Genomic DNA, 22789 nt, shown 5'->3' with positions numbered 1-22789 from the left:
TTATTCAACTGTATCTTACACAAGTAAGTTATATATTAATGTATTATCCAGAATTAATCATTATCACTGTGTACAAAATTAATATTTCAGCTTTGCATAAGACTTCAAGACTAAAATACCACACAAAGTGTGTTTATGTACACTGCCTTAAAAAAATATTCAGAATGCTTTTGTTAACAATTGTCCCATGTGATCAGTAAGAAACTTGAACTGTCCTTGGAGGAAATCTCTCTTTGTTCAGAAGATCTCTGTTTCAAACTACTGTCCTTGAAACAGGACCACCAGATTTGACTCGAGCTGAGCAAAATAGGCAAACAGCTCAAGCAGGAACTGCTTTTGCTATTCTTTGTTAGTGAAGCAAAGTTCTTACAGCCTGAATGTTTTAACATTCGTTTAACACTTTGTTTATTATTTAAAGTTGCAGGCATAACTGCCTTATTTTTACAACTTAGGAGAGGTCCCCGTAGCCATTTTGCTGATAGATGGGCTTGTCTACAGATGGGAGGGTTCTAATCATGGGATAGTAAGTAATTAAATAATTAAATTATTTGGTTATTTTAGAACAAGCACATCTTTTGTGAATACCGTGATTTTAGCATGTACTTGCATATTAAAGTGATAATTTTGTTTCTCTCATTTTAGTTGTGTGCCTGATTGCGTATCATCTACTTTTTGCAATGTTTGTCTGGTCGTATTGGAAAACTATCTTTACATTACCAATGAACCCTTCAAAAGAAGTAAGTTAAAATATTAGTATAGTTATGTCCTAAAGATGGAAGTCTGTAATACTGATGTCTGAAGAATGAGTTTTATGTCTTTATTAATGTTGCAAACTTAGTGTAGTGATTTTTATATTAATGTGTTAATTAAATACTTGAATTTGCACTTGATAAATATTATTTTTGCACTGGATGAGTATTATATTTACAATATTAAATATGTTATACATTCCATTTCTACTTTAGAGTGAGGCAGAAGGATGGATGGATGGATAGATAGATAAAAAGATAGAGCTGAAGGTAGACATATTTCTATTATAATTGTCATACTAATGGTGCATTAGTTGGCTGTCAGCCACCAGAAACAATAACAACAAATCAACGACTTAACTAATCTTCTCTACTTTATTTTTTTTTAAATTAATTAATTACTTTATTTTTGGCTGCATTGGGTCTTCGTTGCTGCGTGCGGTCTTTCTCTAGTTGTGGCGAGTGGGGGCCGTGCATGGGCGTCTCAGTGTGGTGGCTTCTCTTGTTGCAGAGCACAGGCGCTAGGTGCGCGGGCTTCAGTAGTTGTGGCACATGGGCTCAGTAGTTGTGGCACACGGGCTTAGTTGCTCCGCGGCATGTGGGATCTTCCCGGACCAGGGCTTGAACCCATGTCCCCTGCATTGGCAGGTGGATTCTTAACCACTGCGTCACCAGGGAAGCCCAATCTTCTCTACTTTCAAAGTGTAGCTAGTCTACAACTGTCAGGTACCCAGGGTCCTATCCTGTTGCTCTGACATGTATAGCCTCCGTTCCCAACATTACCTCTTGGCCTAAAGTGGCTGCTTCATTTCCAGCCATCATGTCTACATTCCAGACAGCAGGCCAGAGAAAGTAGAAAAGAAGAGTAGAAGTAAATGTCCTTCTCTTTAAGGACTTTCTGGAAGTTGCTGATGCCATTTCCACTTACATTTAGAACTTAGTTTTATGGCCACATTTAATTGCACAGAAGACTGGAAATTTAGTCTTTATTCTCAATGGCTATGTTAACCACGTTAGAAGGAGTAGATATTGGAGGACAACTAGCAGTTTCAGCTACAGAAGGTTTTAAATAGAGTTACATGTTCAAATATGCATTTTGAAAAGATCATTCTGGCGAACTTTCTGTTTCCTGGTTTTTTTTTTTTTTTTTTTTTTTAGCGGTACGCGGGCCTCTCACTGTTGTGGCCTCTCCTGTTGCGGAGCACAGGCTCCGGATGTGCAGACTCAGCGGCCATGGCTCACAGGCCCAGCAGCTTCGCGGCATGTGGGATCCTCCCGGACCGGGGCACGAACCCGTGTCCCCTGCATCGGCAGGTGGACTCTCAACCACTGCGCCACCAGGGAAGCCCGTTTCTGGGTGTTTGATCCTGGTTAAATGTCCTTGAAGCAGAGGACTGTGTTTTACTCATTTTTGGACCCTTGGCACTTAGTCTAGTACATGGTATTGAATAGAAATAAACTCTGCTCCAGTAATAATAATGTAGTTTTAGTAGGCTAACGTTAAAAAAAAAAAAGAAGTCTAGGCATCACTTAGAATTGTTTCCTGAAGTAATCTGTTTGAAATGCAGCTGTGGTCAAAAAGGCCAATAAGTATGCTGTATGATCTGGGAAAGGATATTAAAAACAAAACCACAGATATTTGCACAGTATTAATGGCGTGCTTGGCCTAGAATGCATTAGATATATAGCCTTTTTTTCTTCTTCTCTCTACTTACTTTTTTTCCTACCTCTTTTTCCTCCCTACTACCATGTTCTCTTCTTTCCCATCATCTTTCTTACCCTCATCCTGGCCTTAGTTGTAGGTTTGAAGGAAAATGCTGACTTTTATCATAGGTCATCTCATCCACTCTGGTGGTTTGTCTGTGACCTCTGTGTTGACATGTCCCAGATCTGTTTCTAGCCTGACCTCTCCCACGAATTTCAAATTTATATATCTCCCTGCCAAACATAGCTCCTTGATCACTGCACTGACACCGCAAACACAACACATCTGAGACTGAAGCCACCACCCTCTCCTTCCCCAAACCGTGACTCATCTGTTTCTTCTACGGGTTAATGCCACTGCCAACCACGTTGTCATTCGAGCCAGAAGCTTGGCATCCTTGCACCTCCCCCAGCGTCCAGATCCTGGAAAGGTTTGCACTTCCTAACTTTTCTTTTTCAGTTCAAGCCCCTTTCTCTTTATTTTCCATCCCTGCCGTAATTCAGAGTCTTGGTCATCTCTGTCATCTGAGACATTGCAGTCTTCTCTGTGGTGTCACCCTTGACAATCTTGCCTGCATTCCCTTCGGAGAATTCTGCAAAAATCCATCCTTCACTCTGCTGCTTGTGTCTATTCAGTGACTCTGCCCATTCCACAGGGTGAAGGCCAGTCTCCCTAGTTTGGCAACGATGACCCTTGTCCAAATTTCTGACTCCTCACTTTGTACTCTAGTAGTTCTTATGTACATGGTTTCCTGTGTACACCATGCCATAGTTTTCTTTCTAGAATATGCTTACCTCCTTTCTCATCAAAATAATTTTATTTTTATTTATAGTGGCAGCTCCTTCTAGGTCTCCTCTGCTGGTTCCTCATTATCTCCTGAACTTCTAAAGCATTGGATTATCCTAGAGTTCAATCTCTGGACCTCTTCTCTTATTTATCTACATTATGACTTTATATACTATCTCATCGCTTTCAAATTACTCATTAGCCTGATCCTCTCTCCTAAACTCCAGACTCCTTTCCAGCTTCCTATTTGGCATCTAATAGGAATTTCAAATTCAAATTCCAAGTACCTGAAAATAAACTTCTGATTTTTTACTTGCTCCCCAAATCCTTCTATTCCTACATTTTTCCCATCTCAATAATGGCAATTCCATCCTTCCACTTGTTTAGATCAAAATCTTGGAGTCACCCTTCGCTACTCTTTTTCTCTCAGACGCCACACTCAATCAATCACCCAATTCTGTAGGCCATACCCTCAGAGCACGCAAGTGTTAGCTCGTGCCCCTCCATGCTCCCACCGTAGTCCAAGCCACCAGCATCCCTGCTGGTATATGTACAGCACCCTCTCAGCACGTTTCCTTGCTTTTGTGTTTGCCCTCTTCCATATATTTTCAGCACAGTACCAGAGTGATCCTTTCAAAACACAAGACAGGGCTTCCCTGGTGGCGCAGTGGTTGAGAATCCGCCTACCGATGCAGGGGACACGGGTTCGTGCCCCGGTCCAGGAGGATCCCACATGCCGCGAAGCTGCTGGGCCCGTGATCCATGGCCGCTGAGTCTGCGCGTCCGGAGCCTGTGCTCCGCAACAGGAGAGGCCACAACAGTGAGAGGCCTGCGTATCGCACAAAAAAAATAATTAATAAATAAATAAAAACAAAACACAAGACAGTTCATATTATTCCTCTGCTCAGAACTTTGCTGTCATATCTGAACTCACTGAGAGTAAACACCTAATTCTCTACTGTAACCTAAAAGGTTGCACATGGCCTGGCCTCACACCACTTCTCTGACCCTCTGTAATGCTGTTTTAGTCACACTGGTTTCCTTGCTGTTCTGTCAACACACTAAGCATGTGTCTCCTTCAGGGGCCTTGAGAGCTGCTATTACCCCTTGATCTGGAACACTCTTCTCACAGATAACTGCATGGCCAGGTCCTTCATTTTCTTGCTATCTCTGTGTCTCTGCTCAAGAGTACCTTTCAGGCATTCCATGACCACTTCCTCCAAATTAGCAAAACCCTATCCCTGCATCCTTCTAAACCTTACCTTGCTGTATTTCTCCCCATGGCATATCATTCTGTAATTCATCCCATGGTCATTTTTTATACCATCCCTAGAATATAAGCTCTACAACAGCATGAACTTTATCTGTTTTACTCACTAATCCATCACCAGTACCTGGTGTCTGAGCAGTGTCTGACCCCTAAAAGGTACGCAATAAATATTTGTTAAATGGCTGAAAGTTGAGAAGTTATGTGTATAGAGGCAGGTTTGTGTTTATAGCTTTGGCGGAAAGTTGAAGTGACTTCTGATTTCTCCCTAAAATTATATGTGAGATCGACAGCTAAGAATAATGGGGGAAGTAGGTTGACTGAGGTTTGGAAGAGCAGAGAAGGTTTGAAATAGCAGTTAGAGAGAGAGGAAAAATGAAATGATAAAAAACGCAGAATTGAGGGAGTAGTGGAGTTTCACAACAGTGAATTTACAGTTTTGTACCAGGCCTTGTTGGATGACTTTTGTACAGAAGACACATACCTTATTTGATTCATATTACTGTAGGAGATGGATGTTATTTATTACCATTTTGCAGATGGAGCGGCAGGCTTGAACATGAACTAATTATCCTAAGGCTTCAAGCGCTAGTATGTGGCAGAGCTAATAACGTTCAAAGCAAAGTCCTTTTGACCATGGAGGCTGCACTCTTGTCATTACACCACGCTCTAGCATGAAGAATGGACCCCACGTGGGGGGCTGTGGAGGGGACGTGCGCCAGGACGTCAGTTGGCGCATGGAGGAAAGAAATAGCCAAACTTCTATTTATATGCTGTTCTTTTATGTTTCTCCTTTTTTAAAGTTTCTTATATAAGATACATACTATATTAGCTAATAGCACATCTGTAAATAAGTAAATATGCATATATTGGCAGTGCAGTCTCAAATTATTCTTTACTGGTAGCGGTACATTATCGAAAGAGTTTGGACAGGGCTTCCCTGGTGGCGCAGTGGTTGGGGGTCCGCCTGTCAATGCAAGGGACACGGGTTCGTGCCCCGGTCCGGGAGGATCCCATATGCCGCAGAGTGGCTGGGCCCATGAGCCATGGCCGCTGAGCCTGAGCGTCTGGAGCCTGTGCTCCGCAGCGGGAGAGGCCACAACAGTGAGAGGCCTGCGTACCGCAAAAAAAAAAAAGAGTCTGGAGACCATTGTCATGAAAGAAAGAGCCCTTGCTTGCTGGTTAAGAATCTTGGGTTATTCCATTAATAAAATGCAAGATCTTGGGTTTAATCTTCTAACTGATTTGCAGCCAGAGACCCCCTCACTTGTAAAATGAGGGTCTTGGACTTCAACTGGGACTAAAAAAGTAGGAGAAGAGATAATATAAGAAAATAATGTAAATATTTTCTTGTCACTGTTCAGAGAATATAATTTTTCAATTCATAACATTTTTTCCCGATATTAAAGTAATATAACCATACGAAATTATATTTTGAAAACGAAGAGTAGGCAGAAAGAAAAAGAAAAAACAAAAATCTCACCACACTAATTCAGCCAGTTTACATTCTGAATTTCTTTCTGCTTATTTTTCCTAGTGGTATTCAGAGCACACATATTCCAATTTTTTTCATGTAATAGTTCTTCCTTGTTTTATTGTCATTTTTAATAACAACATGATATTCTCACTGAAACACTGGATTTTTAGTCCGACCCCAACTTTTCATGTTATAAACAGCGTTGTTAAAGTGTTTGTTCATAGAGCTTTACCCCTATTTTGGGTTATTTTTCTTAATATAAGTTCTCAGAAGTTGAATTACTAGACGAAGGAAACTTAAGTCACTTTCCAGATTGTTTCCCAGAATAATTACAGCAGTTTCCAAAGCCACCAGTTTTTATCAGAACCTTGGCGCTGCATGCTGTTCTTAAGAAAGCTGTTGTGAATTTAATAGGCAAAAAAAGTTCTCCGTTTTAATTTGGACATTTTAGATACTAGTGAGGTTATATTTTAATTTTTGTCCTAAGTCAAAAACAACTAGCAAAAAAGGAAATACAGTTCTTTGAGTTTTCTGTTTATTATTGGATTCTGGGTTCTTTCTTAATTTGTGCACCCTTTTAAAATTATACTCTCCTTTAATCTGAAAACTGTGTTTGATCCCAGCTGTTGGTTTCAAGTATCATTCTCTAAGGAAAGGAAGAAGGGCTCCTTGGAGAAATGGCTGATGCTAGAACTAGGGCAGGATATTTTGAAAATGAGCCTGGAGCGTCTTATGCCAAAAAGTAAAAGGTACTCCAAAAAATAAAATAAAATGTATTGACGGTGGTATATCAAAGGGACATAGGATCCAGTTGAAAATGTCCCAGTGACCAAAGCCGGAACAATTTCAGCAGGAAAATAAATAAAATAGTGTTCATTTATAACTCAGAGTATAAATAAAGTATAACTAAATAAAGTATAAATAAAGTATAAAGTATAACTCAGAGTATGATAAATATCTTTGAGTCTACCGATACAAAGAAATGATTGAATGAATAAATAAATGGGGAGAAAAGAGAAATCTCTTTTACAGAAGAATTCTGAATAATTTATGTACATACTCTGCCCTCAAGGAGGGGAATAAAGCTCCACTCCTTAAATGTGGGCTGCATGTGGTGACTTCCTTCCAAAGAGTACAGGGTGAAGACAGGGAAGTAATGAGTCACCTTACAGCGGAGAAACCTGAAAAACACTCCCTCAACCAGGTGATTAAAGCCAACATCAGCAGTGCTAAGTCACACTGATAGTATGTTCCCTTGATATGACGTGGTGAGAAGGGCACTTTGCCTTTGTGGTCCTCCTCCCCAAAACCCGTAACCCCGGTCTAATCATGAGATAGACATCAGAAAAGTTCCAGTAGAGCAGCATCTTACAAAATACCTGATCAGTACTACTCAGAATTGTCAAACTCAACAAAAACAAGGAAAATCTGAAAAATTGTCTCAGCCAAGAGTAAGGAAACATGAAAAATAAATGTACTGTGGTCTCCTAGATGGGACCCTGGAACAGAAAAAAAGATCTTCAATGAAAACTAAGGAAATCTGAATAAACTGTGGACTTTGGTTAATAACAATGTGTCCATATTGATACATTAATTGTCCTAAATGTACCATGTTAATATATGATGTTAGGAATATCAGCAAGTTGATGAGAGGATATATGGGAACCTTGTACCATTTTCTCAATTTTTCTGTAAGTCAAAATTGAAACAAAATTGAAACAAAAACAAAACAGCTTACATTACTGACCAAAGGACTGCTGCAGTCTGGAAGATTGGAGGTCAGATATATTATCTTTTTCACCCCAGGAGATCTCTCATTCCTTCAGATCTCTACATCTTTCCTCAGATCTGTGATGTGCGTTTGTACATAAAAGTGTTCTGAGGGGGAGGGGACTGCATATTTGATGCATTCCAAGATAGAACTAGATATTTTGACATCCATCTTACATAAATAACAATTCCACCAACATGTATTTGGTTTTTAGGACCTGATGGTTGCAGTGTGTGATGTTTATTTATTTATAAAAGTATTAAACATACTAAGGACTCTTCCATTTCCATCACTCACTAGAACTTACCTCTAAAGTTAAAAGGATCCAGAACTCTGTAGAAAATGTAATAAAATGTCGATGGTTTTATTCCTTTTGAGTATTAAGTCTTTTACGAAACTAACTTTCAATGCTAGGTTTTAAATTACTTTTAGAAATGGGCAAGGGAGATATATCTGCCTGAATTATGGGACTGATGGTTCTGACAATGGAAAGTTCGAGACTAGGATACAAAATAACTTTTGCTCTGATCTTCAGTGCTCTGACTTAGGCTTCCTGGTACTTTCTCCTTTGTCCATTCCACAGTTCTAGCAGAGGGCTTACTCTGTGCTAAGCTTGATCCCCTTGTGGGGTTACATGCTTGTGGAAGAGACAGACAAAGGACAAATGAACCAACAAAGTAATTTCAAATTATGGTGTGTAGCACAAAGAAATCATGCATGGACCTGATGGAGAGTATGGCAGGGGGAAGGGACAGAATGATCAGGGTCCCTACCCTAGTAAGGGAATCGTGGAAGTTCTTTGAGAAGATGACATTTAAGATGAAACCTGCAAATTGAGAAGGAGCCATCCAGAAAATGTAAGGAATAATGTTCTAGGCAGAGGAATCAACGTGTACAAAGTTCATAGATACTTTCTCTAGATCAACCCTGCCTTTTCTTGACTACTACAGAATTACAGCATCATTTGATGTTATACATTTTCTACCACTCAAATATTTCCAAACAGTTCTATAAAGACCATTAGTACACTTACCTGTTTGTCAGTGTTTTCTTTTTTAAAAAACAATGAATAATAGCATGTTTCAAATTTTAAAGTAGTGTCATCAACAGGTGCATGGTGCCCAACCTAGTATGTTTAAGTAAGAAAGAAAATCTGGCAGATCCTCTGATAAACCAGTATGATTGCATATGATGGGTCAATAAGCAATTTGAATTTTTCTTTGTTAGGTCTTTAATTCTGTTAGTGAGACCTGAACGGTGACGGCTTTCTCATTGCCTCTGCTTCCCAGTGAACTGCTTTTTCAGAGTAACTCTGAAAACAATGGAATAGATTCTAGGAATCCACGATCCAATTGGGAGATAGTTTTCCACCTGTTGGAAATGTGGTTCCCAAACTTTCCTTTGACTCTAAGGTATTTAATCTGCTGCTACTCCTGCCGCAGCCTTCTAGGATCAGGCTGCAAGGTCCTTTTATTCTGAGTTTGAGACTCAACACTGCTCACTGCCACTCACTGCTGTCATTTATATAGTCATTCAATCCGGAAAATTGTGTAAATATATTTTGTTTTATAAACTGAGATTCAAGGTAGCAGGCGAGTGAAGAGTGTCTGATAGAACGAATACACCAAGGCTTTATAAATGTGGCCTTCATTTATTTGTTATTCATATTCATTTGAAAAAGGACTGGTTAAAGTGTAATTTGAAACACTGTGAAATTGATTAATAGTAAGCAAATGCTGTGAGCATCTTGCAGGAGGAATATTTAATGTGGAGAATACTTTTTTTCAAATACCTTTCACAAACTCTTAAGGGGCCTAACTGTAACATACCTACTAATTTAATGTAAGTAAATTTGATATACTAATTTAGAATCATTCACATTATGTAAATTTCTACTTAGAGAAAACTTATTTTTATTTTCTTTACCTTAATGAGTCTGAAATTCTACAACTACATTAAAAATCATGCATTTGTGAATATTAGGGTACCTTAAAATTATTTACATTTGGAAGCTGAAGATTTGTTTCTTTTTTTTTTTTTAATTTATTTGTTTTTATTTTTGGCTGTGTAGGGTCTTCGTTGCTGCGCGCGGGCTTTCTCTAGTTGTGGTGAGCGGGGGCTACTCTTCGTTGCTGTGCGCGGGCTTCTCATTGTGGTGGCTTCTCTTGTTATGGAGCACGGGCTCTAGGCACGCGGGCTTCAGTAGTTGTGGCACGTGGGCTCAGTAGTTGTGGCTCACGGGCTCTAGAGCACAGGCTCAGTAGTTGTGGCTCATGGGCTTAGTTGCTCTGCGGCATGTGGGATCTTCCCGGACCAGGGCTCAAACCTGTGTCCCCTGCATTGGCAGGCGGATTCTTAACCACTGCGCCATCAGGGAAGCCCTGAAGATTTGTTTCTAATTTTAAAATAACCTCAGTAGAATTATCAACCTCTAAACAAAGATTTTTAATTTTTATTTCTCTGAAGATAATGATTTAGGTTCAAATGTCATGACCTCATTTTCATCAAATTGTTTTTCTTTCCTTCATTGACATACTTAAATCACTTTTTAAAAACTTTAAAAAAATTGTAAAATATGTCTTACATTCAAAAACCATATATAAGGCACAGTTTAAAGAATAATAAAATGAAAACACCTAAACAGTCACCCAACCAAATAGAAGCATTATTTATATTTGAAGTATCTTCTGTGTACTTCTATGTTGTATTTCCCTGCATTTCTCAAGAAGTAACAGCTATCCTGAGTTTTGTGTTAATCATTTCCTTGTTTTTAAATAATTTTATCATATATACATATCCCTAACCATAATAATATATAGTAGTTTATTTTATATATCTGTTCATCAATAGGTTGAGAGTCTTGGTTGTACACAGCTGTAGTTCATTAAATGTTAAGTGCCCTATAGGATTCCATTATTTGGATAGATCATACTCTAGTTTATCTGTTCCCCTTTTGATGGACATTTGGGTTGTGGTTAGTTTTTTACATTTTAAACAATGGTGCTGTGAATACCCTTGTACATGTCTCCTGGAGTACATTTATAGGAGTTCAAATAGACTTTTAAAACCATATTTTTGTGATTATCAAGTTGGAGCCCAAACAAATTTTCATTTTTCTCAAATAAGTATTTTTTTAAATTGGTTGGGTCCAATTGGCAGTATAAGAAGTAAAATCAATGACTAGTTCTTCTGAGGGCTAGAGAATTCATGTAATGATTATCCCTAAGTTAAAACTCACTTAGATGAGAATACATGCTTGATGTATTTGTTTCTATTTTTGTTTTTAATTATAACCAATTGAAAAATGCATCCATTGAACCAAATTTGTTTATTTTGCCATTTCATCTATTAATGTAACTAATATTTGGATAGAACTCTACAGTTTACAAAGCACTTTTACATACCTTATTTCTCTTGAGTTTCACAAACATCTGAGGAAGTAGGTATTATTATTATTCTTCCCTTTTTTTAGATTTATAAACTAGTGATCCATGAGATTAACAGACTTGCCCAGATTTTAAATCTATTACCTCTCTGAATTTATATGCTATATACTGTTAATATTTTATAAATACCTCTTTTTGGGTATAGTAGATAAATATGTTATCATTTCTTTGAGAACACTGATTAAAATTTAACTTTCTTCCACAGTTCCATCTCTCTTATGCAGAAAAAGAATTGCTAGAGAGAGAGCCAAGAGGAGAAGCCCACCAGGAAGTTCTTAGGCGAGCAGCCAGAGACCTTCCCATCTACACCAGGACCATGTCTGGAGGTAGAGGATAACGAGTGCTTTGGCAGGATGGGGTGTGGTGATGGTTAGAAAGCATATCTATACTTGAAACTGTCAAGCACTCATTGAAACACATTGTGCTTCAGCTTGGATTATTATTAAATCTCTCCTGTACAGTCCCATAAAACAGAATGGAAACAGGAGTAATGCTATGGCACAGAGATCTCAACCAAGTCTGAACTGACTTGACTTCTATCCTGCCTTCCTAGCTGTGACTCAGTGAAGATGTTAGAACTGCTGAAACTTGATTTGTAGTTGCGTTCATTTTTAAAGTTTTAATTCCTATTCTTATTTAGTTCAAAAGAGCAGTATCTGTTATGAACATAACATTGATAATTTTACATAAATTTAAAACTTAGTATGTAAATTATACAAAACTTAATTCGGGTATTGATAAAATTTCTTTATCTTTAAAATTTATGGTATTTTTTTTTTTTTTTACAAAAGCAACTCAATAAATCTCATTTACTTGGACTAAGATTTTTAAGGTAATTTAACAGCTATCTAATTAAAGAATTGTCTTAAAAACTGACACACATGGACTGCTGGTACTTGCCCACAAAGGCTCACCCAGAAAGAAACTCTGTGACTTTAGACGTATCCTGTCCCTTTCAGTGGCCACTAGCCCCATGTGGTTGTTGAGCACTTAAAACGTGGCTAGTCCAAATTGAGATGTGCTTTAAGTGTAGAACACACAACTAGTTTCCAAGACTTGGTATGAAAAAAGGACTGTAAAATACCTCGTTAATATTTTTATATTATTTATATTTGTTTCTGACTCACTTTAGAGTCATAATTGAATATAACGCTAAGCTTCACACTTGATTTTTTCCTGTTGCTTTTACTGTTTCTCAATGAGTAAGTGGTCATTCCCTGATTTAATATTATGCCACTGGTTCTATCCCATAAAGAGAGCGATGTGCTTATGTATGTTTACATATATTTACTCTGCATAAGCCTAAACTAATATTGAGGAAATTTAAGCCCCCTAAAAATAAGTTACTACACAAGTTGCCAAAACTAGTTAATGGCGGTGACAGTATCAGGTGCAAAAATCTCGTCTCCTCATTCCTAGTGAAGTGCTTTTTCTACTAGACCCCTTGCTACACCACATTAAGACCAAGGAGGGAAGTATAAGTCATACCAGGATAGAGTGTTACTATTCATTAATAACAACTACCCTTTGGATTTGTAAGTTATCTTCTTGTGTGGGTTATGTACTGGTAAGGCTGTCATCTCTTGTATTGTGTGCCTATCTCCTGGGATGAACTTGTTTCTCAGTATTTGTGACAGTCTGGGACAGAATCTGAACTTCCTGATACAGTCTTTCTATTTTTAGTGCAAAAATTCTGGATGCATGCTAAAATCAATATTAACTGACTAGAGTCACTGACTCAAATTACAGAAAGTATAATAGATTATAATGCTGGTGTGATTGCTCTCCTTCTGGAACATGTGGAACGTAAAGGTAATCATGATGCAGAAAGGACGTCCAGTGAAGCAGCCACAGTACCCCCAAGGCAGGAATGTGAGCAGGGTCTTTCTTACCCCATCCCCAGCCAAGACCCTTGGGTCGTTTGGATAACTTCCTTCTTCACCCTGCGAAAGGCCGTGGACTAAAGCAACTGAAAGGCTCAGCTGATGTTCATACACTTTATACATCTTAAGAGAACTGAAGAAAGTAGATGGCAATATAATTTGGGGTTTTCCCATTCATTCTCAATCCACAGTCCTTCCTCCAAACCTAAAAGAGAAAAATACTAGCTGCCTATATACTGACTGCTGTACACAGAGAACAAAGTCAACCATATACGGACTTGGGTGTGGGGTGTAGTGAGGCAGGTATTAAGTCTCCTCATCTCACTTGTTTGTCCTGTGCTTTCTTCTGATCCAACCATCTCCTGCTTTCTTACAGGGTTCTCCAAACTCTATTATATTATTATTTATTTTTATTTTTATTAATGAGGACTATTTGCTTTCTTAGCTCTCCCTTGCTATCGATCCTTTCCTACAAAAAAATATTTGTAGATTTTTTGACAAGGAAGGTAATCATTAGAAGTGAGGTAATTAGTTTATCATTTTGCACACAGATGTTGGTAATGTTTCCTTTTCAACATGTACCAAAAAAGTTTTAAATCACATAATACATGAATAAATTCTCAAAAAACTCAAGCAAGACAGTTAAAATAAAATGCCCCCTCCACTGTTAAGACTTTTTAAGTGATAATTAGATGGCTCATTTAAAATTCCAGTGGGATGATTTTAGTTGAATATAATATGGCACGTGGAGTGTTTTTTTATTATAAGACTAAATTTCTGTTTCTGAAAGACTGTAAACAAAACCTTTTTCTACGTTGTTTTGATTTCTTGTGAGTTATTGCCCACTTTAATTTGAAAGGTTTTTTTACCCCAGTGTACTTTAGAGATAATCACCACTTGCAGAGAATCTAGCATTGCCCACCAGAACTCACCTGGAAATTCTGTGACTTTAGACCCATGCTGTCCATTGTGGTAACCACTAGTCTTTAAGTTGTGATTACTGACAACTTAAAATGTGACCGTAAGTGTAAAACACATAACAGGTTTCAAAGACTTGGTATAAAAAAAAGTAAAATATGTCACTAATATTTTATATTAATTTTATGTTGAAATAATATTTTGGATATATTAGGTGAAATAAAATATATCATTAAGGGGCTTCCCTGGTGGCGCAGTGGTTGCGAGTCCGCCTGCCGATGCAGGGGATACGGGTTCGTGCCCCGGTCTGGGAGGATCCCACATGCTGCGGAGCGGCTGGGCCCGTGAGCCATGGCCGCTGAGCCTGCGCATCCGGAGCCTGTGCTCCGCAACGGGAGAGGCCACAACAGTGAGAGGCCCGTGTACCGCAAAAAAAAAAAAAATATATATATATATCATTAAAATTAATTTCCCCTGTTTCTTTTTACTTCTTTTAACGTAGCTCCTAGAGAATTTAAAAGTACTCATGCGGCTCACATTATATTCCTTCTGGACAACACTGCCTCACGCTTTGATACTTCGCATGAGCCAGTAATACCTTAGACCTTCACTTGGGATGTACCCATGAGGCTTCTTCATTCAGGAGATGAGCAGGCCATGCCATCCATCTCTGGAATTTCTGAAAAAGAAAGTTATAAGGGAATGATTAAGGAATTATTTCAATATTGAAAACAACTCCTTCTAGGCCTTGTTGTCTTAAAAATAAACCTCATTTTATTCTTAGTTTATAGCAACCATTTCTGTTTTTTAGAGATTATAGTATTAGCTAATATAATCTTGGTAACTGCGTGTTGCAAGTATTTTTTCCAAATTTTAAGTTCATTAGTATTGGTTTTGCTGGTCCTACTGGACTGCCCACTTAACTGATCTCCTGTAATTTTGGCAGACTGAGTGCATCCTGTCAGATGCCTGTGTACTGAAGGAGCATCTCCAGATCAGTCCTCCATAATTGTCTTTGATATCTGTATTAGAGCAGAAAGGATCAGGACTTCAGTCACAAGAATTAAAATTCTCTATTGGAAATACCTCTTGCAATACTCACTTCTAATCTTGTATTTCACCCAGCAGAAAAGATGTGAGTGCTTTCCCAATTCAAGCAACCAATTGAGTTTATTCACAAATTTCTAAAATGTGTTTCTCAAAAAACTTCTAGAATGTGGTTGTATCCTCCCCTAGTTATCCTGGCAGGGTACTGGAAATGAATTGATTTAGTCGAGGGAGACATTCTGTTTACTTTGATAGAAATGGACATGGTTGCACCCTTTGTGAATCTTACTGTGACTGCTTTATAATTATATAGTATACTTATAGTTGAGCGTGCCTTAGAAAAATTTCCCCAAAAGATTTTCTATTCTTGGGAAACCTCTCCAGAGAACTGAGGCTATAGGCAAGTCATTCCATTTTTGTATTTACGCAGTCGGATATGTCATTTTTACTGAATTTAAATTCATTATGCTTTTTAGAATTTAAATTTGGATAGATGATTAAAAGCTATTTAATTGTATATTCAATTCACTGTTAAATCTAAGGCTAAGTGGAACTCTTTTTTCATAGCAATCCGCTATTGTGACAGATGCCAACTTATAAAACCAGATCGCTGCCATCACTGTTCCGTCTGTGATAAGTAAGAAAACCTTTTACTTCTAAAATGTCTACATGCTGGTGGTCTTTTTATTTAATATGTTTCTTTTCTCACCGCTTTCCACATTATTTCCTTTTCTCCTTATTCATGCTTCTCAGACCTTTATTTAGGAAGTATAACCAGCATGGTCCCTTGCATTAATATGAGTGTGGCTGAGGGCCGTGATTGGTTGCCCCTCTCCCCCCAGATTTTCGCTGATATGAATGAAGTGCATGATTTTTCGCAGCTCATACTTGGCTGGTTCTAGTTAACAAGTACTTCTGTGATTCATTTCCCTCTTTATAAAGATAACTCAGCTGGTTTCATGACAGTCAGATGTTACTATATACTTACACGACAAGGACAGTACTACTTGGCTTAAGGTTGGATATTAACGGAAAAGCTTTATCCAGACTTTGTATAAATCTGTTGACATTTTGCACTTTATCTTTAGCGTAAGAGTTGTATATTACATACTGCTTGTTTTTAGAAAATTGTTTTATTTGCATCTTAAAGTATGTATATTTTGAATTTAAAGTTCCACTATTGGATCGTCTAGAATTGGCCGTAGTGTGTTTATTATAGATGAAGCCTTTGGCTACTATTCAGTTTTTAGATAAATAAATAACTTTGCAATATTTTACTCACCACGACTCTTTTGAAATAGTATTTCCTCTGTGTAATGTATTGGGATTAAAATTTTGTGGGATGTTGAGTTTTGTATGTGTGTTTTTTTTTTAGATGTATTTTGAAGATGGATCATCATTGCCCATGGTGAGTATGGCTCTATACCTAAAGAAGTTTCTGTCCGTTATAACATAACAAGTTGAATCGTAGATCTATTTAAATCTTTTTATAAATGAAATCTTGCCTTAGCTGACCTAGGAGGACCTTTCAGATTAAGTTTCTAGTATTTGTTTAGTTAGCTCAAAAGAGCCTTTATTCAGGAGAGTTTCCGTGAAATAATTTTAACACCAGTAGGTTAACAATGTAAAAGTTATTTTCTCATATTTGCTCAGAACAACTAGTTTTCTTTTTATGCACATGCACAAACACAGAGGTTCTAAACTACTTCTCAGAAATTACACCAAAATGTACACATAAATTATACACGATAGTGCACTCAAAGTTTCTAATAAAGAATGAATTCATCTAGAGCTTTAACAATCTATTTTAAATAAAACTTAACATTTAGGAGTAGAATAGGAAATATACAAATACACACATATGTTTAAACAAGGGTTTCCACTTAGAATTCATTAATTTTTTTTAAAAAGTCTAAATCATGAAATTAGATAACTTAATAGAGGATTGTTTGAAAGATCTATTTAACTAATGAAGGTTGATTTTTCTACCTTAAAATTCTTCATCTCAATGTGCACATCCCTGTGAAAACCACGCTAAAGTTGCCAGCCAGGTCGGATTTAGATATTAAGCATGATCATTCTAAAAGCCTTATCTTCTTTCAGGGATGGCACTAGGGAAAGGTAGACGTGCCCACAAATCTACACCGGGGGTAGGTGGAAACATACATAGTAAATGGTTATCTTAGCTGCCGGAAACAATAGAGGAATGTTGGGTTTGCAATGTTATTTATCTCTTTCCAGGGTACCCCGTACTTTTCTTCACCTAGATTTTCTGCTTTAACATGTCAAGGCTAGTTAATGCCTGTGAGAATAATGCTCCTCTCAGAGAAAGTGGTCAGTAAATAACCTCTCTTTGGAGTATTAATTTTCATTTGAGGTCATTCTTTTGCTTTCCTCATTCTTTCCTTCATTCCATTCATTCTGTTCTCTTTCTCAGCAAGTTCTTTCCCCCTGACATCTCCAGTTATACGTTTTCTTAGCCCTCCTTATACTCCTCTGTTGATCCTTCCAGTAACACCTGCTGTCAGTCCCTCCCCGCCACCACCATATCCCCACCATCCACCTGTGCATTCTCTGCACCTGCGGTGGACAGTTCCCAAGCCCACCCACTGCTCCCACTTTGGGCACTGCCTTTTCTTTGCTTCTCTGCCTGAGGGCTGTCTTATGTCTGGGGGGTTTGTTCAGCTCATAATCCAGGCAATTCAGAAGTGCCAGGGCATTAATGCTTCCAGAGGCCACTCTCACCCAGTGAGGGCCTGGCTAGGAACACATGCTTTCTCGGCTTTTCTCCTCCTTTCTGGATAGCTGGGTGGTCTAGCTGTGATTGAGCAGAGTGGTAAAGAAATCAGGGGCATAGAGTTCACTCCCGTTTTCCTATCTTAAAGTAATAACAGATAGTGGTAATAATGGAGAGCTGGAAACAGGATTAATCCCAAGCTAGTGCACACCTATAAAGTTTGCCATGCCCTTGCTATCCTCAGAAAATTACACATATAGAAATGATGATTTACTATGATAGCAGTCTTTCTGTTTGTTTTTTTTTTTTAATTTATTTTTGTCTGCATTGGGTCTTCATTGCTGAGCGCGGGCTTCTCATTGCAGTGGCTTCTCTTGTTGCGGAGCGTGGGCTCTAGGCACGCGGGCTTCAGTAGTTGTGGCTCGTGGGCTCAGTAGTTGTGGCTCATGGGCTTAGTTGCTCTGCGGCATGTGGGATCTTCCCGGACCAGGGCTCAAACCTGTGTCCCCTGCATTGGCAGGTGGATCCTTAACCACTGCACCACCAGGGAAGTCCTGATAGCAGTCTTCCTAAACCTGAGATTAATTTGGCTTTAAAAGAAACATAGCATAATTGGATAATCTTTTAAATTTTGACAGACCCTATTAAATAAGGGGAACAGATGTGACCCTAGAGTTTTTAAAAAATGGGTTCAGATTACATGTCTATACACTACCTGTTGTCACCTTCACGCTGCATGGCAATGTGGAAGAAGTTGAATGGACTGACTGCAGTGCCTTTCAGCTTCTGTGTTGCTGCTTCTCTGCACTGTCACCTCCTGTGCTGCAGCCACTGCCCCAGCCACCATCCAGATCCGGGCACTCCCTTGCAGAAAGCAGTAGCCAGGTCGACTTGTGAAGGGTTTGGTGCCGAGGACCTAATATTCACCTGGTGCCAGCTAATGGAGCAGCCATTTTATTTATTTTAAATTTCAAATTAAAATTCTAAATGAAAAAATGTACAGATAATACACACTCGCAGTTCTAAATTCAAAAATAAAAAGGTGCAGGTGTTCTTCTTAGCCCCTCCTCCCCACCTCCTTCCACTCCTCACAGAGAACCAGTGTTGGTTGCTAAATGTCACGTGTGCTTTTCAGATATAAATCTGTATGTGTGCGCTTCCCTGGTGGCGCAGTGGTTGAGAGTCCGCCTGCCGATGCAGGGGACACGGGTTCGTGCCCCGGTCCGGGAAGATCCCACATGCCGCGGAGCGGCTGGGCCCGTGAGCCATGGCCGCTGAGCCTGTGCGTCCGGAGCCTGTGCTCCGCAACGGGAGAGGCCACAACAGTGAGAGGCCCACGTACCGCAAAAAAAAAAAAAAAAAAAAAAATCTGTATGTGTGCGTGTGCTTAATATTTTTTATACACACAAGAAAATTTTTACACATTTTTTTTTAACACAAGTGTTTGCCTTATGGACTGGGTCTCTGCCTTTTTTTCCCTTCACTTAATATATCCTGGAAATTGTTTCATATCAGTATATAAAAGATCTTCTTTACAGCCATTATGTGAATGTGTAACAGTCACTTACTAAGACCTTTAGTATGTTCCCAAACTGTGGGGAACCTTTTTATCCAGGTCTTGTGTATGATTTTGAAGTTCAGTATCTGTCAACTTTTAGTGTTGGAAAGATCATAGAGCCATACCTCTTCTGTTCTCAGTGACTTCAGCCATGTCTGCTGCGGCCAGTTAAGAGTACCCTTCAGGGTGCAGGGGATCAACCTCACACTTCTTTTTTAACTAAAGTGGAGATCCTGTAGTGTTTGCCTTATTGGGTTTCCTGTCAGAGAAGTGCTTTTTCTTTTAATATAAAATTTTCATTTATCAATTAATTATATTAACAGTATACCTTGACATGCTTGCCAGTGGTTAGGTAGCCCTAATTAAATTAAATAATTTTAGCCTCAGTTTATTGAGTGCCTGTAATGTCTAAAGATGATATATCCATATATCTGTAAAAATCTGTAATCCTTATAACAGTGACAGATATTATTAGGAATTACTTGTTTCATTTTAAAGAAGAGGAAAGTTGAGCCTCAGATAAATTAAAGAGTGGGCTTAAAGTCATACAGCAAGGTTTTTGGACTTCAGAGGCTACTTTCTTTCCATCTTTTTTTTTTTTTTTGTATTATGTTCTTTTTCCAATTTAGACTCAGAAAGCAATTTCCCTAAAACAGAGCCAAGAGCTATTTACCCTGAATTTAAACAACATATAAGGCGTATTTACCTAGAATGTGTTTTATTTCTCCATATAAAGTCATTCAGACTCAGAAACATGCACTTCCTTTTCAAATTGAGTCTACAGAGTAGTAGGCAGTTAAAATGTCTAACCAAAAGCTGTCTGTCATGATGAGACTGAGAGGTTATTAAAAATAAATATCATTACTGTATATCCTCAAGTTCAAAGTACCCATCAGACTCTAAAATACCTGGTCTTTATTTACTGACTTTCTCCTGTTTCCTGGCTCTGACATGGCAAATTACACCATGACCCTAAGTAGAAGTTAAAGTAAGCTAAATTACATGTTGTAAAATCTACGTTCAAAATCATTTTCCTTTCTGAAAAAACGCTATTTGTCATCTAATACAAAAGCTGCTTCTTACATTCCTGCAGGAAGAGAAACAGTCTTTCCTGTCCCTTCTCATTTTCCCCTCATCCACAAAAGAGCCGTTGTCTCCATCCACATGTCCAGCCTTAACGCACCCAGCCTTTGTCTGCCCGTTCTCTCCTCTTGAAACCAGCGCACGGAAGCACAGGGAATATCCTGTATCCTTTTGTGACAGAATACATTTAGGCTAGGCTAGTGTGGAACTGTTTGCAGTATTATTTCTTGCCATTATTTCGTTCAGATGTCGTAAGAGGCAATCTCAGTACCTGGTTTGCACTCACACTGGAATCTCTAGAACTGCAAATGTTACTGTTTTCATACAGCGTGCACCCACAGTTTTGCCTTCTTTATGCATTTGTCATACACAATACCCTTAAGTTCCAAAATTACTAAATCTAATGCTGTTCCCTTTGCCTTATATTTTTTAAAGTAGAAGATGTACACATTTTCCATTTTTGTTCCGAATTTCTGTTTATTCATAAGCCCAGTGTTTGACTTTTGAATTTTTTTAATTACAAAAATTTTTTTAATTGTACGAACACTCACCATGAGCTCTGTCCTCTTAGCAAAATTTTAACTCCACAGTACAGTTTGCTAACCACAGGCACAGTGTTGCACAGCAGATCTAGAACTTGTTCATCTTGTGTAACTAAGTAAACATTTTTCATATGAACATAGTTGCACCTTAAGAGAGAAAGAAAAATGTTTCAGTTTATTGGCAAAGTCAGTAGAGAGCAAGATTACCTTATACTAACATTAGAGTAGGAACAAAGGTGTTTGAGGAGAAGAAACACCTATGTGTTCTATGCAATGAGTTTATTATACCAATTAACAAAGTGAACCCGTGAAGATAGCAGCCAGTTCCGCTTAGGTGTTGTGTCACATACATTATCTAGGAATTCCCTTGTCTTTATGAAAAGGGGGGAAAAGGCTTTGGTAGAAAAAGTGCGACTGTAAAGTATGAGTTGTATTTGTATTTATGTTTATTGGTACAGTAGTTTGAATTCTTACCACCCCTCTTACCAAATAGAGTGATTTCAGAGTAAGGACTGAGAATTATATATCTCCATTTTCGGAATCATAACATATAGAGCTGGCTCTCAGAAAGGATCTCAGAGTGCTTGTTTGACAGATAAGGAAAATGAAATTCTTAGAGACGATAGCACTTTATCGGGGCCACATAGTTATTTAGCATCAAATGTGCACGACAACCTGGCTGTCTAGTTCCCAGTCCTGTTTCTTTTCTTAAACCTACCACTTAATATGCTTTGATAATCTGGTTGCTTCAGTGCTATACTGACGGCATGCAAGTAGTTTCTGAAGAAATTTCATCTAATTTGGGAAAACTTGAAAGATTTTTAAATTACTTAATCGTAGTTAGAAATCAAACCCAAAGGTAACACAGAGAACAACTTAGAAAATTCCTTTTATCTGCTTGGTATTAGTAGATTTCTCACAGTATCTATGCTTAAGGCATGTGTTTATTTGTATAACTGGACAGGAAATATAGGGGTCATGATTGATTAAAGCAGTATTACATATATATCAAATTTTAAAAATCTGAACATAGAAATTCCTTTTTAGTGAAGTGGATGTTTTAATGTTTGTATGTATAAAGAAATCTTCTGAGTTATGCTTAAAGAAATGCCAATAAATTTTAAATGTTAGGAAACAAAATACTTGTATTAAGGTTGAGCATATGTATACCTAGGGTGACAATGTAAAACTCATTGAAAATGTTGTTTTTGTTTTGTTAACAGGGTGAACAATTGTGTTGGATTTTCAAATTATAAATTTTTCCTCCTTTTCTTGGCTTATTCTCTGCTGTACTGCCTTTTTATTGCTGCTACAGATTTACAGTATTTTATCAAATTTTGGACCGTAAGTCATTACCTTGGTGACTTTTTTTGGTATATTATAGATTTTCAGTAGTGAATTAATCCTGACACTAATTTTATAGAAGAGCGCTAACTTATATATAGTCAGTCCTCATTATTCGCAGATTCTGTGTTTGTGAATTCACGTACTTGCTAACATTTATCTGTAACCTCAGAGTCAATACTCAACGTAGCTTTTGTGGTCATTTGCAAACATGCACAGAGTAGGGAAAATGTGAGTCACCCACGTGCACATTTCTAGTTGAGATCAAACCAGAGGACCTGCTGCCTTCCTGTTGGAACTCACATACTGTATATAAGTGTGCTTTTTCATTCTATTTAGTGCCATGTCTTTTGCATTTTTGTGCTTTTTTGTTGGTGATTTCATTGTTTAAAAGGTCTTCAAGCCTAGCGCTGAAGTACTGTCTAGTGTTTGAGCAGAAGAAGAGACTGAGATGTGCCTGATGGAGAAAATACATG

General features: G+C 38.1%; 1 protein-coding gene across 3 annotated transcripts in view; it reads left to right on the top strand.

Moving 5' to 3' along the window:
• The window catches only part of ZDHHC2 (zDHHC palmitoyltransferase 2), a 67704-nt gene that overhangs the window by 28635 nt on the left and 16280 nt on the right, over window positions 1-22789 (top strand). For all 3 annotated transcript variants that reach the window (XM_082680443.1, XM_082680442.1, XM_082680444.1), the window contains exons 3-7: window positions 643-737; window positions 11407-11527; window positions 15617-15686; window positions 16425-16457; window positions 22193-22313. In XM_082680443.1, coding sequence (XP_082536569.1) covers window positions 643-737; window positions 11407-11527; window positions 15617-15686; window positions 16425-16457; window positions 22193-22313 — 440 coding nt within the window. The remainder of the gene's footprint in view (window positions 1-642; window positions 738-11406; window positions 11528-15616; window positions 15687-16424; window positions 16458-22192; window positions 22314-22789) is intronic.

This window comes from Grampus griseus, assembly GCF_964374135.1.
Source record: "Grampus griseus genome assembly, chromosome: 21".
NCBI lineage: Eukaryota > Metazoa > Chordata > Mammalia > Artiodactyla > Delphinidae > Grampus > Grampus griseus.
This window is presented reverse-complemented; position numbering and strand designations above follow the sequence as displayed.